This window comes from Chaetura pelagica, unplaced genomic scaffold (genome assembly GCF_000747805.2).
Source record: "Chaetura pelagica isolate M959 unplaced genomic scaffold, ChaPel_1.0 scaffold17, whole genome shotgun sequence".
Classification (NCBI taxonomy): Eukaryota; Metazoa; Chordata; class Aves; order Apodiformes; family Apodidae; genus Chaetura; species Chaetura pelagica.
This window is the reverse complement of record NW_009970726.1, coordinates 2,981,688-2,998,211: the sequence shown is the minus strand read 5'-3', so window position 1 is coordinate 2,998,211 and position 16,524 is coordinate 2,981,688. Positions and strand designations below refer to the sequence as shown.

The window sequence follows — 16,524 nt, the reverse complement described above, 5'->3', positions numbered from 1 at the left end:
CCCTACATTTTGATTGTCCTTTCTGAAAGCACGTAACTGCATGACTTACCTACTCTCACAGAAAACAAATGCCTTTGAAAACAACATCATATGCCATCATAAAAAGAAAAATCATTTAATGTATTTTATTTAAGTTTCACTGAACACATGTGACCGGCCAGGCTGAACAATCTACAATATGCTGACAGAGCCAGACCTTCAGAAGAAAAGGGAAACAGGAAGGAGCTGAACAGAAACATTTAGTCAGCTCTATCAAAATGTTGGGATTTTTAATAGGAAAGAATTACAGTGTCCAATTTTGCCTATTATCCTGAATCATTCTATCAAAACCTATGTTTTTATGAATAATTACTATCAGCATTTGAGCCACTTTTGCTGTATTTTGCAAGACGTCCATTCAAAAGTGACACTTACTAAAAGCCTGTTTTTGTTTAGAGTATAATTGACTTGGAAGCAGAACTCATAAATCATTTCACTGGTAATATTTTCCCTATAGCTGTTATTTCTGCACAGTAACTTAGCTTCTGTTTTGTTTTACACCGTTATTCCTGAAATGCAGGCACTCCTGAAACTCACACATACCAAAACACCTTGTGCAGAAAGATCTTTCCAGCCTACAAGCCACACTCAACATCTTTAAAATAGATAGCGTTCATACTACAGAAAACAATTCATAGTAGAAAAACTTGTTATTGAAGTGCAGCTCAATCCCCTAGGGACAGACGTACCTCAGAATTGTTGAGATGACACCTGTGTGTCCCCGAGAACCACCCCTCATTTGAACACTGGTCAATGTCCACCTTCTGCAGATTGATGTCGACTTTGACAACACCTCTGAAAAAAAAAAAAAAAAAAAAAGAAAAATCAGCCTTCAACACAGCGACTAGAGGAATAGGTCAAACTTCTTCACAATGCTGTAGCCTGAGGAGCCGAACTACATCTTTCTTCTAAATAAGGAATTTGATTAATGTCTGAAACCAGTTTTGTGTTTTCGAAGCCACAATCACAGGGACACAGTCTTACATGAGACCTCACTGAGATGTATAACCACAAGAGCTTGGTAAATCTAACACACTGGGTTAAGTGTGAGGTGGCAAGTAAGAATAAGTTATAGACTAAAATAATATGATGCCCTGCACATTTTACAGCACAGTGAAGAACAAAAATAAACAATTACTGACCTGCACTACTTTTTCCAAGGCCATCAACCTCCCCAAGTACAGTACAAGGCCCTGCCCAATGACAACAACAACCTCCCCTTTGCTCCAGGGAATGCTGTTTCCCAAACCACCTGGGCAAAGGCGTTTTTCCGTACTCTCCCTAGACACAGCCCAACCTCCAGCGACTTCATGCCTCTCCTTCAGCAGATACTGAACCCCTTTCTCCTCATCTCTGCCAGCCAGCACTGTTATTAGTCCTGACAGAAGGGCAGCATGAGCCAGTAGGCCACTGATGGTGTCTGTGAAACCATAAAAAAAAAAAAAAAAAAATGTTTCCTACTCACACAGGTCCTCAAGGACTGTCTGAACCATATTACTTCGATGTTAAGAACACTCAGGTTTATCATCAACAGTTTCCTCCTGTTTTTTTTTTAATGAAAAGCTAAAACCAATGCTTTATTTTAAAAACAACTCAAAAACCACCAGAACAATAAAAGCTGCAAAACTGTTCTTGAATATCTTTTTAAAACCTTAAAAAAATTCCTTAATCTTTCTAGAATAACCTCCAGAATTACTTTGTATGTAGAAAATTAATAGCATCATCTTGTGAGAGCACATATCTGTGACTGCTTCACTCACTCCTGTCTGGACTTAGCAAAAATGTCAGTGTGCAACTTCTGGTTGTTACACTACATGAACTCACTCACAACCAATGAATGCTCTGGTCTTATTTCTTAAATCTAGAGTACCACTTATTTTAAGTCAAACATTTCAGCCACTTTAGACAATAGTTTTGATTTCCACAGTCTGACCTTCCAGAATTACCAACACCACTATCCCTCCTTTTCAGGATGTGGAATACCAAGGGCATGACCCAACCTAAAGAACACATTCACCTCAAAGTGTGTTGCCTCCTTTAGTTAAAGCTCAGTATGTAAATAATAATAATAATAAATAATTTATAAATAATAATAATGAGCAATATACTTGAGAGGCCACTTACGTACTTATGAACCAAACCTGAACAGGCATAAAAGGGCATGCTTGATCCAAACCAGGACAATACTGCTTCCTCACCACTGACCCCAGTACAACCAAGTGCGAAGTGTCCACAACAGCTTTATTCAGACATTAATCTTCAGACATGCTACATAGTCCTTGGAGAAACACAAGTACCTCACATAAGTGAACTGAAGAAGAATGTATTAGGAAATTATGTAGGATAGCCAGTAGGAAGTTCATACAGATGCACTTAATTCTCTTCTGTCTCCTGCCTACAATCTAAATAGCAATGGGCACACTTAGAAATTACTTGAAATATTTAAGTTCTAGCTCTACCAAGTTCAGTTTGAAATAGCAGACACCAGAATATTCAGAAATATTTTTAGTTTACAGCTGTGCAAACTTCCCATTCTTGCCTGGGACAACAGCTTCTCCAGGGCCTTCCTTCCTAGTCAAACACTTCTTCCATGTTCCAGGTGACCAATGACCTTAAAGGAAAAACAGCCATACTGTACAGACTAACTGTAAGATGTTGATCTCAGTGGATTACAAGCATATCTTAACCTAATAACAAAGTATCTCTCTCAGTTCCTCATAAAGTAGAGCTAATTAACTTCTTCTCTGATCACATGCTGATCCCACCAGGTGCATTTCTAATATATCCTGGACCTTTCTGAACATATTAGTGCACAGGTTGGGGTCAGGACCTATTCTGCAAGTGGATAATCTCACTTTGGCTGCATACAGGCATGAACCAGGCAGCAGGAACAGGACCAACACTACTCTTTGCTCTCCTAGCTCTCGCACTTTGGCAATGGTCTCTCAAGCATTAACATCATTCCAACTAACCTGAAGAAATCAGATTATGCAGCAGGAAAAACAGTGATGATTCATTCTTATTAGGATTGCAACAAATTCACCTGGGAGACTCTAAGCACCCTAGGGAAGTAGGTCTTTATTTCCTTTACATGGAAAACTCTTCCCTTGTGTATATTTTGTTTTTAACTGGCAGGAGAGGAAGCTTCCCTTCCCTCTACAAACACTTCTGCAGAGAGAGAAGTACAGATTTAAAATTAAGGGTAAACTAACCACTGCTCAGAAATGAGAAACACCTAATGAGTTTGCTGTGTGGTATCATAAGATACTCTTTGATACAATTATTTTATTCCCAACAAATGTGAAATTCTTAGGTTCATATGGCAACTGCTACTGAAAGACCTCAAGTACCTTGGCCCATGGATTTGTGTATGTTCAGTTTACCCAACTTAACTCTAACTAAATCCTCACTGGCAAGCAGAGAGTCTTCCTTTCTCCAGGCATTTTCTCTTATTACAGGGTCTGGGATTCACAAGGTCTGGTCTTGGAAGGTCAATAAGGACTGAAGCAAAGAAGGTATTCAATAACTGTCTCATTGGCATCCTCTGTTACCAGGGTTCCCACTTCATTCAACAGTGGGCCCACATTTTCCCTACTCTTCCTTATACCACTGATGTATTTGAATAAGCTCTTTTTGTTCTATTTCCTTTGCCAGGTTTAGTTCTAAGGTGGCTTTGGCCTCCCTTGTTGCCTTCCTACATACCCTGTAGTTCTACCAAGTGACAAGTCCCTTCTTCCACAAACTGAATTTCTTTCTCCCACCTTACATTTTTCAGGAGCTCCTTGCTCATTCATGCAGGTCTCCTTCCTCCTTTGCCCAATTTTTTACTCAAAGGAATGCACCTATCTTGAGCTTGGAGTAAGTGATATTTGAATATTAAGCAGCTTTCTTGCCCGCCTACCTTCTAGAGTCTTAGCCCATGAGACACCTGCAAGTAGATCACTGAAGAGCACAAAGTTAGCCCTCTGGAAGTCTAGGGATGCAATCCTTACTGTTACTTACTGTAACCCTTCTCCCTTGTAAAACACCAAACTCTACCATGTCATAATCACTGTCACCAAGGTCATCCACAGACTTAACATCCCCAACCAGATCTTCTTTATTTGTTAACACAAGGTCCAGCAGTGCACCTCTCCACACTAGTTCCTCCACATGTATGAGGAGGTTAACACTGATGGACTCCAAGAGCCTTCTGAACTGAGTATGACTGGCTGTGTGGGATCTTCAACAAATATCAGGGTGACTGAAGTCACCCATCAGCACTAAGGCATGTGATCCAGAGGCTACTTCCAGCAGGAGGTAGAAGGCCTCATCATCTTTTTCCCGACTTGGTGGTCTATAGTAGATACCCACAACAGTTTTGCCCACATTTGTGTTCCTTAATTCTTACCCAGAAGCTTTTAACATGTTCTTCCTCCCCCCCGGGTAGAGTCCAATGCATTCCTGTTGCTCTCACACATAATGAGCAACACCATCACCTCACCTTGTTGGTTTGTTTTTCCTAAAGAGTATATAGCCATCCATGACACCATTCCAGTCATGGGAGCTGTCCCACCATGTCTCAGAAACTCCAACTATATCGTAGCTCTGTGGCCTAATGCAGATCTCCAGCTCCTCCTGCTTATTCCCAATACTGCATGCATTGGTGTGTAAGCATTTCAGAGAGGGAGCTGAGAACACAGTTTTCATTTTTAATGGGTGCTAGGCCTTCTGATTCTCAAAAATGCTAGCATGCAGTCCCACAGATGCTGAGCTACTACACCAAGGGGTCTCATTAGTATGTCCAGTTACATCTCCCTCCCCCTTCAAACCTAGTTTAAAGCCCTGACAATCAGCCCTGCAATCACTTGTGCAAAGACCCTCTTCCACCTTTGAGAAAGATGTTTTCCATGAGGTGCCAACAAGTCTGGTGCTGTATAGGCCATCCCATTGTCAAAAAAAAACAAAATTGTTGCAATGATACCCGCTACAAAGCCATGTATTAACAGACTGTATTCATCTGCTCATTCCAGTGTCACTGCCTGCAACTGGAAGAAGAGATGAAAATATAACCTGTGCCCCAGAATCTCTCTCCACCTGCCCCAGTGATCTAGAGGCTGTTTTGATTGTTCTTAGACTACAAGTTTCAGCTTGCTCTCCACCTACATGGAAAATCAATAGCAGGTAGTCTAAGGACCGTACTAAACTAGGAAGTTTCCTAGTGACATCCTTCACATGGGCTCCAGGGGAACAGCAGATTTCTGTTAGGAGGGTCTACCTGGCATACGGGACCCTTTTTCCCCTCAGAAGGGAGCCACATACACCTACAACCCTTCATTCTTCCTTACAGATGTTGTTGTAATGCGGGTGGTAGGTCCTTCCAACTGTGGACATATTTCTGGTGTAGGCTGCCCAATGCCCACATCTTCATTTGGCTGGTCTTTCTTAACCAGAGCCTCATATCTGTTTCTCAGTGGCACCTGGGGAGGTGAGGTGGTCAAGGAAGGAGTCTGTTGTCATGACAAAGAACTTGCTTCCATTCAATCCCCTCATCCAGGCTACTGCCTGTGGTCCAGCAGGGGCAGTATACAGTGGCTCCCTGATGCTGCACACTTTCTGATGGGTCCCATTCCCATGTCAAAGTAGTCAGAGGCTGGATCCACGAGATTATCTCATTTTCAGTTTCCCTGATGCTCTTTAGCCTTTCAACTTCTTCTTGCAAGCCTGCCACTTGGCAGCGGAGATCATCCACCTGCATGCAGTGTGTACAACAGGTGCCATAACTGCCACTTGTTCCCAGTGAAAGGCTCTGACAGCTCCCTACAGCCTGTGGCCTGCACAGTTGCATGTTTCCATGGCTTTCTGCCGAGTGGACACTATAGTAGATGTTTTTCCAAGAGAGTGACAACCATCAGTAGGGCTCACCTGCCAAGCAGGCAGAGCTGCTGTTCCTTCCCTCAAGCTCATCCATGTGCCCAGCACACTCCACTCCCTCTGCAATGGCCACTTTTAAATTTGCAACCACGGCAACACCCCCAGCCATGCCAGCCTTTCAGCTCTCTCACAAGAGCTGCTGATTCCCAACTCCTTTCAGGACTCCTGTCCTCCTTCACATTTCCCTGGCTCCGAGAATCCCCGTCCTTCTCAATCAAGCACACTTTTTAAAGGCATCTACCACTGGCTTGCTCCTTGGGGTCTGAGCTCCTGTTAACAACTCAACATAAATATTCCTACCTCCACTCTGTCTACAGCTCTGCTGCAGCACAACCTGGACTTCTGACAAGATTAACTTCTTCTGTTTTTTGCTTTTCTAAGAGTTTTATTAATTTCTGGGCTGAAAATCCAGAGGAAGGAAAAATGCTGCAATCCAGAAACAGGCAAATGAAAACACACTCTCCTGACAGTTACAGTCTAATAACATCTGGTAACAGCACAGTTCTGCTGAGGTAGCAACAGAGCCTGGAACTACTTGAGGATATAATGCTTTCAAAAGAGAAGTTTTGCTAAGCATACACGTCCATAATGATGGTATGTTATGCTTTGCCACTTAAAACACCACCTCAGACTTGTACCCTACCATTATTACACACAGAGTACACAGATACGTACATGATGATGTATTTCTGAAATTCATGTGATTAATACAGTAACTGGCACAGCTTGTTCAGCCACCCACATTTTCAGTTATTTTTGATTCAGCATTCAGAAAATGGAAAATATGGAATGTATATGGACCAACTACCTGTGTTACATTTATTGAGCTAACTGAAAACAACTGCAGCTGTGCTAACTTGACAGAAGTGATCTGAACAAATACCAATGGTATAAGAGTAGACTTAGCTTGGTCAGCATAACAGATTAATCCACACTGCTGTCAGACAATGCTGTCTGGCTGAACCCAAGCCACAGTGATAAGTTAATAACAATATTACTGGTAATTGAGGACCATCTGGCAAGTAAGTATATTTTGTTAATCTCCTTATAACAATAAATATTTGTTTTCTGCCACAAATTTACATTTCTTACACAAAAAAGGATACTTAAGGATTATGTATCCAAGCTTAACATGCAGTTAAGAAAGATTTAGACGAATTGTACATAATAGATAATCATTGAAGAATGATGTCATCACAGATTTTGTCAGGTCAGAGGTTTGATTTAAGAGGCTTTTATGTCTGTCTTAATTTCCAGTACCACTGCTTGTTGGCATGCTGTTTGCTTTGAAATCTGTGCCAGAAATTGATTTAAGCTTACTTCCCCAACCTACTAGCTATTTTGATAGTTTCAGTAGTTAAAATATTCCATTGTAACAACATGTAGTAAAACCTATATCTACAGAAATTTATTTTTTTTGCCTGTAATGTTAGTCATAAAGTAGAAGGAGCATGTTCTCTTTCTCCCAGCCAGCTTAAGTCAGCTGTACAGAGTAATACCCTGCCAACATTTAAATGGTGATAAACAATATCTTTGTCCTCTAGATCTTCAGAAGTTTTTTGGCACAGGGATCATCACAGCTCAGCTAAACAGGCATTCAAAGTTTAAGTCTGCATACTTATTTTTGTACCTGTAAGCACTGCGGGCAGCCATGATTAAGGTATAAGGCATGGTTATCATACTGAAGCAGACAACATCCCCCCAGATCTAAATTCCTGTCTAAATTCTTGCTGTCATACTCATTCACCCCTACATGTTGTCCTTCATAAGGCTCCTTACCACAACACAAGAAGAGAAGAAAAATTCTCTACAGCTGTCCCAAATCTGCAAATATCCACAACTCCAGGTAAATGGATACTGTAATTACTATAGCAAATGTTTTCAATGCAGTTACCACTTCTGAGACCATTCTTATTTTAGAGCCTGACACTTTCAAGAATATTAACTTTCAAACAGTGCATACAACCTGACAACTGAGGCTCTTTCAATTTACCATCAACTAGGTATCCAAGAATAATCCTGATGTCAAATTCACAAGTGACTTTCAGCCATGAGTCTTATTTGTAATCAGCAGATTCTGCAGGTTCAAGTTGCTTTTGAAAGTTAAGATTTAGCATTCAGCATCACTTAAGACATTTTTTAAACTATCACCTTTGTATATCCAGCCAGGTTCACAAAAGTCTACTAGGACATTACATACAACATGATTTTGATCTAATCACATAGTTACCACTCACATCTTACTAACAGGACAGAGACAGACTTACTTAACTCCTCAGCCATAGCACAACTGCTGCTTTTCAGCACACATTTTCACAGGAGAAACAGCTTTCACTAAAAATAAACTTAACTGAAGAGTCAGGTATAGCAGGGTTGGCATATGAATCAGGATTAACCTGCAAAGAAAATCCTCCTAGGCCATTTGGAACAGTACTGCAAGGGTGGAATACTTAAAACTGAATCCTCTGTTTTATGAATTATTTCAGATTTAAAACTGCCTTCAGATTTATAGCATGCAGTGCTGCCTCTCCAGGGATTACCTTACAGTTTAGTCAGAGAGCTTCCTAAATACTTCAGGAGCCATTGGTATCTTTTTTTGCCTGAGGATTTTCAAGTTGCTGCTAGCATTTTAATTCTGTCAAAGAGCATCATCTTTTACAGGAACACTGAGGGGTCTGTCAATGATTGTGAGCAACCACTTACACTAGATTCTCCCCACGAAAAAAGGTCTTGGAGCCAATTCCAAGCTACTTAATAAGAAAGCAGCTTTTTTTTTTTTTTAAAAGATGTTCCCATTACTGTCCATGGGGTCAAAGAGACAGGTTGAAAAGAAAGGGCCTCAAGGACAGTGATAAAAGGGAAAAAAAAAAAAAAAAAGAGGTTAGGAACAAGAAAAGTTTTTGAATTAGAAGGATCAAACACAGAGATGACCTCAGTCTAACTACACAAAATCTTCTAACAGTGATGATTTATTTAAAAGTAACAAGGGAGTTTTAAAACCAAAAAGTAAAAGGAAGTGGAAGCCAATGTTAAAAAAAGAAATAAAGGGAAAATGGAGAGGCATAAACCTCGGCAAGAAACATGCAGAACTACAATAGTGTAAGACAAAAATAAGACATTTTTAGAAGCAGTATGTTAAAACCATAGGCTCTACTAAGCAAAAACTTTTCACATACATCAGAAAAAGGAAAGGTGAAATGGAATCTGTAGGGCAAACAGACAGCCAAGATATAAAAACTGCTGAGAGTAGAGGCAGCCTTTGCAGAAAACCAATTATCTTCATCATTACACACTTTAGAGCTCAGATTCAATCTCTGAGCCACTCTACAGAGTATCAATGATAGAAGTTATCTTTCACGTGCAGGGATGTTAACAAGCTGGGAACCACAACTACCCCTGCTTTGTTCAACACATACACAGACAATCACAAATTGGTGACCGATGACAAAGTTTGCAAGTAACAATACCTAGTATAACCTACAACTAAGTCTGACTGACACAGAGATAAGTGAACAGTTTTTGAAGCGTTTCTGTACCACAAGAAATCCAGGATCTCCCGATGAATTTAGCTCCATGGAGCAAGTTTTAAAACAGAAAATATTTTTTTCTCCAAACAGTTCATTATTATATTATGGAACCCTATGTTAAACTGGATTGCAGAAGACAAAAATTGGTTAAGAAGTGAATCAGAATCATGGAGGTCAGTTTAATACATAATTACTATCAACACTCATTCAGATGGAGTCTGAAAAACAGTTGGGTTTTTTTATTCCTTATAATTTGTAAATGGGATATGACCAAGATAAGAGAACTTGGCACTTCCACTGCTCTTACATTTTTTCCTAAGTACCTGCCAGAAGCTGCTTTTGGAAAGTGGGGTAGGTAAGCCTTTCATCTGACCTAACACAGCAATAGTTTTCTTGTTACCTTTAGAAGCATTTCTCTATCTCAGCTCAGGTTCACTAATAGACAGAATAGGACATGACAGTACTGAAGCTGAATATCAGATAGTAAGGACTGTCACACATCCACTGTCTTCAGAAGACCTTTGATAACCTGCTGTGCTGGAAGCCTTGCCTCAGAGGGGTGGGTGTAGAGAACAGAAGAGTGGAAAAGACAGTTTGACCCAAAAAGCCAGTTCCATTTATTGCAACATACCATGCACTACATAATTGTGGACATAAACGCAGTATGTCTTTCAATCCTCTCCTGGCCATACTTAACTTCTTTCTTCAAAAACCCACTCCCATTTCTCCAATAGTAAAGACAGAAATTGGGTTTCATACAAAGAAATTCCTATTCATTTTTCCATTTGTTTCATCAACAGCTAGTTCTCTATCCTCATATTAAAAAGGCAGAGACATCGTTGTTCAGAGAATACTTAAAATATACTAGGATTTTCTATAAGCACACACCAGAAGACATTTCTTTGTTCTCAACTCTTTTCAGGAATATAAATAAAAAACTTCCTGCATTTCTAGGAAATAAATTATTCCCTTTCATTTTTAAAACCTGTCCTAAATTCACCCAGCCCTTCAATCACGTTATATGGGCCAGACTGTAGTAGAGAAAAGATGTCAGCCTCACCATTTAAAAATATTTGCAGGATTCCACAACTAATGTAACGTGTCACAAAAAATTAGAAAGCCTCCTTAAACAGTTAAAATTACTTTCTTAGTTCAGTAATGAGACTGAAGAGGAGTTAGAGGGGGAGCACTGAAAAAGGGAGCTAAAGGAAGAAATTAAAGTATATTTAAAATAAAATAGTTATTGATTTTTTCAGTATCTTTTCTTTTATGTCCACATTTATGGTTATTTTACCAAACAATTTAATACCTGTGAAATGTTTAGCAGAAGAGAAAAAAATCACATATGTTCCCTACAAAGTTACTTATTTGTCGTACATACTCCTACCTTCATGGTTTAATTTGCCTTCAATTATGTTTCCTCAATGAGTACTCTGTTATGGCCTAACGCTGGAGTAGTCAAAGTAATTTTTAATAGCACAGTGGAAATCACATTACACTGCCTTTTGGGAAGAAACTGCTAAATTTAGCTGTGCAATAAAGATTAATCTTTGCACCAAGGAAAATCTAATAATTAAGAACAAAGTAGGAAGTGTCAGGAAGATAAAAAATTCAGCAGCGACACTTCATTCAGCTTCAGAATGAAGTTACCTGCAAATGCTCCAGAACACATGGTTGTTCAAAATAAAAACACAAAGCTTGCACAGCTTGTTGATTGTACACCTTTCTGCCAAAACAGCCATTATTTCACTGCAGTCTCCCAGCAGTCCCTGAAAAAAATTGCAAACACTGCCTTGGACTTGAAAAAAACTACCTGTCCTTGCTGGAACACGGTGTGAGGGAAAAAAACATCCCTGTATCCTAAAGATATTCTGACTTCCTAGATGAAAAACAATGGAAGAGCAATGGCCAGTTCCCAAAACATTGACACATTACAACACATTAAAGAAAATAGAGCAATGGCCAGTTCCCAAAACATTGACACAACACATTAAAGAAAATGAGAACAGCACACAAGAGAACATTTTGAGCTGCAAAAGCAGCAATTCATTCATCAGAGTTGGGAATAATTGATGTCATTGCACAAGGCTGAAACATTGCACATGAATCTGACTAACCACGTTCAAGAAACACTGAAACAAGACTTGAGAGAGGGACCATGGCAACAGAGAGCTTATAACAGGAGACTAAAGAAAGCTGGTTTGTGTAATCTAGTAAACAAAGGTGGAGAAGGGACTGCTGCCTATAAATAGGTCAGAGCAGTAAACATCAGTGAAGTGTATTATTTCAGATAGAAAGCAGTTCTGGAACAGAAATAAATGGATGAGAACTGACTGTGAATAAATTTAGATCGGAAATCAGAAGAAGCTATCCAACCATTAGGCCTGGCATACTAGTAGACTGGAGAGCCAAGAGGGAAATCTACCTACTTTAAGACAGTTTGGTCAGATGGTGACATTACGTGGGCCTGTGACAGCAGGTGACTGGACCCAGTAACCCAAAAGGGCTTTTTTTTTTTTTCATGAAAAAACAAACAACCCTCATAGCTGCTAGTAGCTGACCTCCTAGCAGCACACCATTCTTCCAGTTTAAGGTGTAATACTCCCCAGCAGCCCACCACACTGCTCAAGCAATGAAAGCCTGCTTCTGCTCCAGGGGCCAAGCAAGTACCTTTAGCACAGGAAACGTACTCACAAGAGGCAGCTTCTCACACCATTCCACCTCCACGGTAGGGCTGCAAAGAGACGACCTGAGTCACCATGTGCCATAGAATATTATATTCTAATGGAATATTATAATCTAATAAAGATTAGCGGCAAGGACTAACAAGCTCTACCCTCTGCAGGACTAGCTGTAGAGTGATTAGACACATTACATGGTCAATTCCAGCTGCAAAGGAGCAAGAAGCATTAGTAACACCAAGAGATTAGGTGTAGTCTCTGGCTTCTCATGGCTATGCTGAATTCTGTAAGCAGAGAGCAATGTTTGTTTCCTGCACTTGGGCAGACCAAAGGCTAGTGAACTCAGACAACACCACAAGCAAGCACTGCCAAGAAGCTGCAGACAGTCAGTGCCCCTAGCTTAGCTTTCCACAGAGCTAATGTGGTCCCACCAGGCTTGGACAAATTCTGCTAAATTTAGCAGCACAGTCAAGTCATTTTCTGTTTTCTCCACTTCATCTCAGTACTTGCTTACAGTGCCAGCCTTGAAAAGGCAACGTGAATGACCATATTCTCTCACCTTCCTTGGCTTTCACTTTGGACAGTTTGGCTGTCACCTCCTGGAGGGAGGCAAGAAGAGCAAGGAATTAAAAACAGATAGCAAGCTGTTTGATACAGCCCCCCTGCCTGTAACCCTTCCTCTGGCATAAGGCACCATAACCCTTCACCACAACAAAGCTTTTTTTGGCTGTACTTGCCACATGTCATTGACCACAGTACTGCATTAGTAGCATGTACTGAATATAACTGTAGTAATTATTAGTACTGCCTTCATTAAACTCTTTCCACTGCTACACCATGTTAGGTACCCATCTGTTACTGCAATAGAAGACACACCAAGAAGCAAGGGTGATGGATTATCCTTCTGTAATTGGAAAGAATTCGCTTCCATGGAGACAACATGTTCCTGAAGGTCTCCTACCCTAACATACCATGTCATAAACCTGATGTCAGCAAACAAAGTACATAAACTGTTAGAGACATTACAGGGCATGCCCTAAACTACCATCCATCACCTCATGCCAGACTATTAATTGGAAAGACCATGTAAAATGATGCATTAACATGGTTCTAATAGATGGTATAGGAATAATTTGTTGAAAGAACCCATGTAGCTTTCTCAAAATATGGAGCTTACTACATACTGCTTTTACCATACAGGCCTTAACCAGGAATTTAAACTATTGCATCACTCAACAACAGATGGTGAGGGGAAATAAAGCGTTTTCAAGAGGCGCCTTATAGTAATTAATGTTAATGTTCTAATAACTACATTAGATTTTATATTTTTATATTACATGGTTATACTTTAAACCATTTCTGCTCTTAAGAACTCATACTGAGCCTGTGTGCTTATCAAGTATAGAAAACAATTGTGCAAACATTAAGACATCCCTTAAATCTTGGGAGAAGTGTATTTTATTTATAATATTTCCTACATAACTGAAGTTACTTTTTCAATAACCCAAATAATAAGCTTTTATTAGAAGCCCATCTTTCATGTAACACATCTCAAAGTGGGAATGCAGAAACCATCATTTAGCCTTGCCAGAATATGCGTCTACATATATGTGCTTCTTCCACCTGCTTCCTTATATAGTTACCAAGAAACACATACTACCATTTTCTTAAAAATGATTACCAAATCATCTATGATTTTGACAGAAAACTTTTTTAGTTTTCTCCAAACTGTTCAGTACAACAGCAATACAACACTTCAAACTTGCACAGCACAGCCCATCACAAGATCCTCTAAGCTTGGAGAACCTTTTCTTATTTAGATGTGCTTAATGGATTCCTTTCGAAGTACCAGAGTTACAACAGGTTATTCCATTTCTTCAACTGAAGTGACTCCCACATGGCAAGGCTGCTGGAAAGAGGAAGTGAAGATAGTGCTTTGTACTGCACCCAGCATGACCTCTACTGGTTGCCTTGGTTGGCCAGGGTTACTCCAAAATGAACCTGCCGTGTTCTGCACACCAGAGCTACCACAACAGAAACCTACAACACTGAGATGCTTCCTGGCATCACAGGATCTTGACAGAGAACTGAGGTTGAAGCTCTAGACTATGTTGTTTAAGAAGCTGTCTTTCTTTTAACTGAAATCAAGATTGAAGCTTGAGTGAAGCTTGTTATCAAGAACTAAGTTCTCAGCTGGTTCAGTAGCTGCCACCACACCCCAAGCCTGGTAGTTCATTAGGTTATAGGAACCCCTATCCCCAACAAGAGATTATCAGCCTACACTAGCTTTCATATACATCCTAAAGTTCATTGAGTGGGAAACACTGCATTTCAATGAAGTATGAGAAGTCTCCTGCACTTTTCTGGATACATCTTCATTAGGGTCCAGAAATGCTCCACAGTAGAGCCATTCTTGGGTTTTGGTTTTGAGAGGTATTTAGCATCAAGCAGTCTGCAGGTTAGCTCCCCTCACCTAAACCAAACCAGCCTCATGAGAGCGAAGATTTCATGGCAAAAGGTAATTCCATAAAGAAATAATCAGCCACTCTCTATTCAGCAGATCTTTAATTTTTCCCCCAGGGTTACACATTTGCTTTCACACCTGTTCAATCCCACTAGATTTCAGACCAAGCCAAGAAAACAAGTGTTCACATACACAACTGCCTGGCCACCTAAACACAGCAAAGTCTCCCTGGTGTCTGCTGTGTTCTTATCTTTACCTACTGCTGAACTGCAGGAGAAAGCTAATTCTGTAATGTTCTCTCAACTCCTGACAAATGCCAGCTGCTTCTGGGCAGTGGGCATTCCCAGAGGGACAGCTACCAGTGAGCCCCACCACAGAAGTGCCAGTGGGAAAAGTCTGACATCCTGTTCTCCACAGGTTGCACTCATTCCTTGGGCTCATCTCTCTCTGCTGTCAGAATATGAAGACAAGCATGGGCCTTTCTGTACCCTCCTCTCTGCTAGTCAACAGCCCAGTTGCTAAGTCCTTGGGGTAACAGCAATAGAAGAAAAAAATTTAAAAGCAGCATTTATTTACATACACCAGGTATAATCTACACAGCTGTGTAATAGAGAAGTGCCCTAAAACACCCCTCCTACTGCCAGGTCAGGTCACAGCCACATACACTATGACAGAACTGCCATCACAAACACTTACTTACTAGAAACATAACTGACCACTGACCAGGCTAGAGCACCCCACAGTGGATGTGCTCAGGAGACCACAGAAATAGCTGTTTAACAGCATAACAACGTTGTTTCCCAACTAGTTAAAATTATAGCGGGGGTTGTGCTAGTTTTAATTATGCAGCATAGAAAGAAATAACACCTCAGTAAACATATTCCTCTTGCAGTCAGAAATAAACTACAACTGGCAGCCGCTGCTCTTTTCTCCCCCCCGAAGGATGCCAAGAACTGTTTCAGTGGGAGCAAGTCATGCAAAGGTTGTCCTACAGACAGAGATAAAAAGTGATTCTTTTACTCAGCAACAGCTCCCTAAGGCACACGAAGGCAGAGCTCAACAGGAAGGCCTGAGATTGTTCTGCAGTGTGACTGAGCAGCCTGGCTGGCAAGGGTTGATCAGGGCACTCCAGAGACACTGCGTGCCCTTCCCAAAGACAGGGACAGAACCAAAACCCCATCCTACCACCTTCCCAACACAAAGCAAGCAGAGGAACACTCCTCCTACCTGAACTCAGGGAGGAGGTTTGGCCGTAGCCCATAGAAAGCCGCTGAGAGAGTCACTAGCCAGCCGGGTTTGTAATTCCCATTCTCACACTCCAGGTAAGGTGAGGACCACCTGATGTGGTTCTTATCAGCAGTGAAGCTCTCCCGCCTCTTCCAGCTGTTCTCCAAAGTTTTGGGGCCTGTGTTTAACATCTTCCTGTGCAGATGTGGCCTCCACTTGCGCTTCAAGCTGTGGAACCACTCTGTTTCCACAGAGGCATTAGCCAGGTGGTGAGCTGAGGAGGACAAGTCCTGGAGGAGGACCTGGCTCTCGTGCCTGCTGGCCTGGAGGAACACCTGGGGGGTGGAGGAGAAAGGCTCCGTGCTGAAAGTGATAGCTGCCCTGGAGATGTTGGGGTCCCCCTCCAGGAGGCTCCTGATCAAGGCGCGGTACCACTCCAGGTCCTCCTGCAAGTTCTGCTCTCGCGACTTATTGCTCTGGAGGATCACGTTGAGGAAGTTGGTGGCGTGGGTGAGGGTGTCCAGGGCCCCGTGCAGGGAAGGATGCGAGGTGAAGCGCGACTTGCCAGCGAGGCTGGCCAGCTCGTACCGCCCGGAGCAGTTGGCGCGCCGCAGCTCCCGGGAGTCGCCCGTGTAGAGGAACGAGGCCACGTCCTGGGGCACCTCCTCAGCGA

The 16,524-nt window shown here is 41.4% G+C and overlaps 1 protein-coding gene across 1 annotated transcript in view; it reads right to left on the bottom strand.

Annotated features, from left to right (window-relative positions):
- Window positions 1-16,522, bottom strand: part of GPR158 (G protein-coupled receptor 158) — a gene marked incomplete at its 5' end in the record, with an annotated part of 170,975 nt that extends 154,453 nt beyond the window's left edge. Inside the window, 2 exons of the mRNA XM_010007023.1 lie at window positions 729-834; window positions 15,852-16,522. Of these exons, the coding sequence (XP_010005325.1) occupies window positions 729-834; window positions 15,852-16,522 (777 nt within the window). The remainder of the gene's footprint in view (window positions 1-728; window positions 835-15,851) is intronic.
- Window positions 16,523-16,524: the final 2 nt, after the last annotated feature.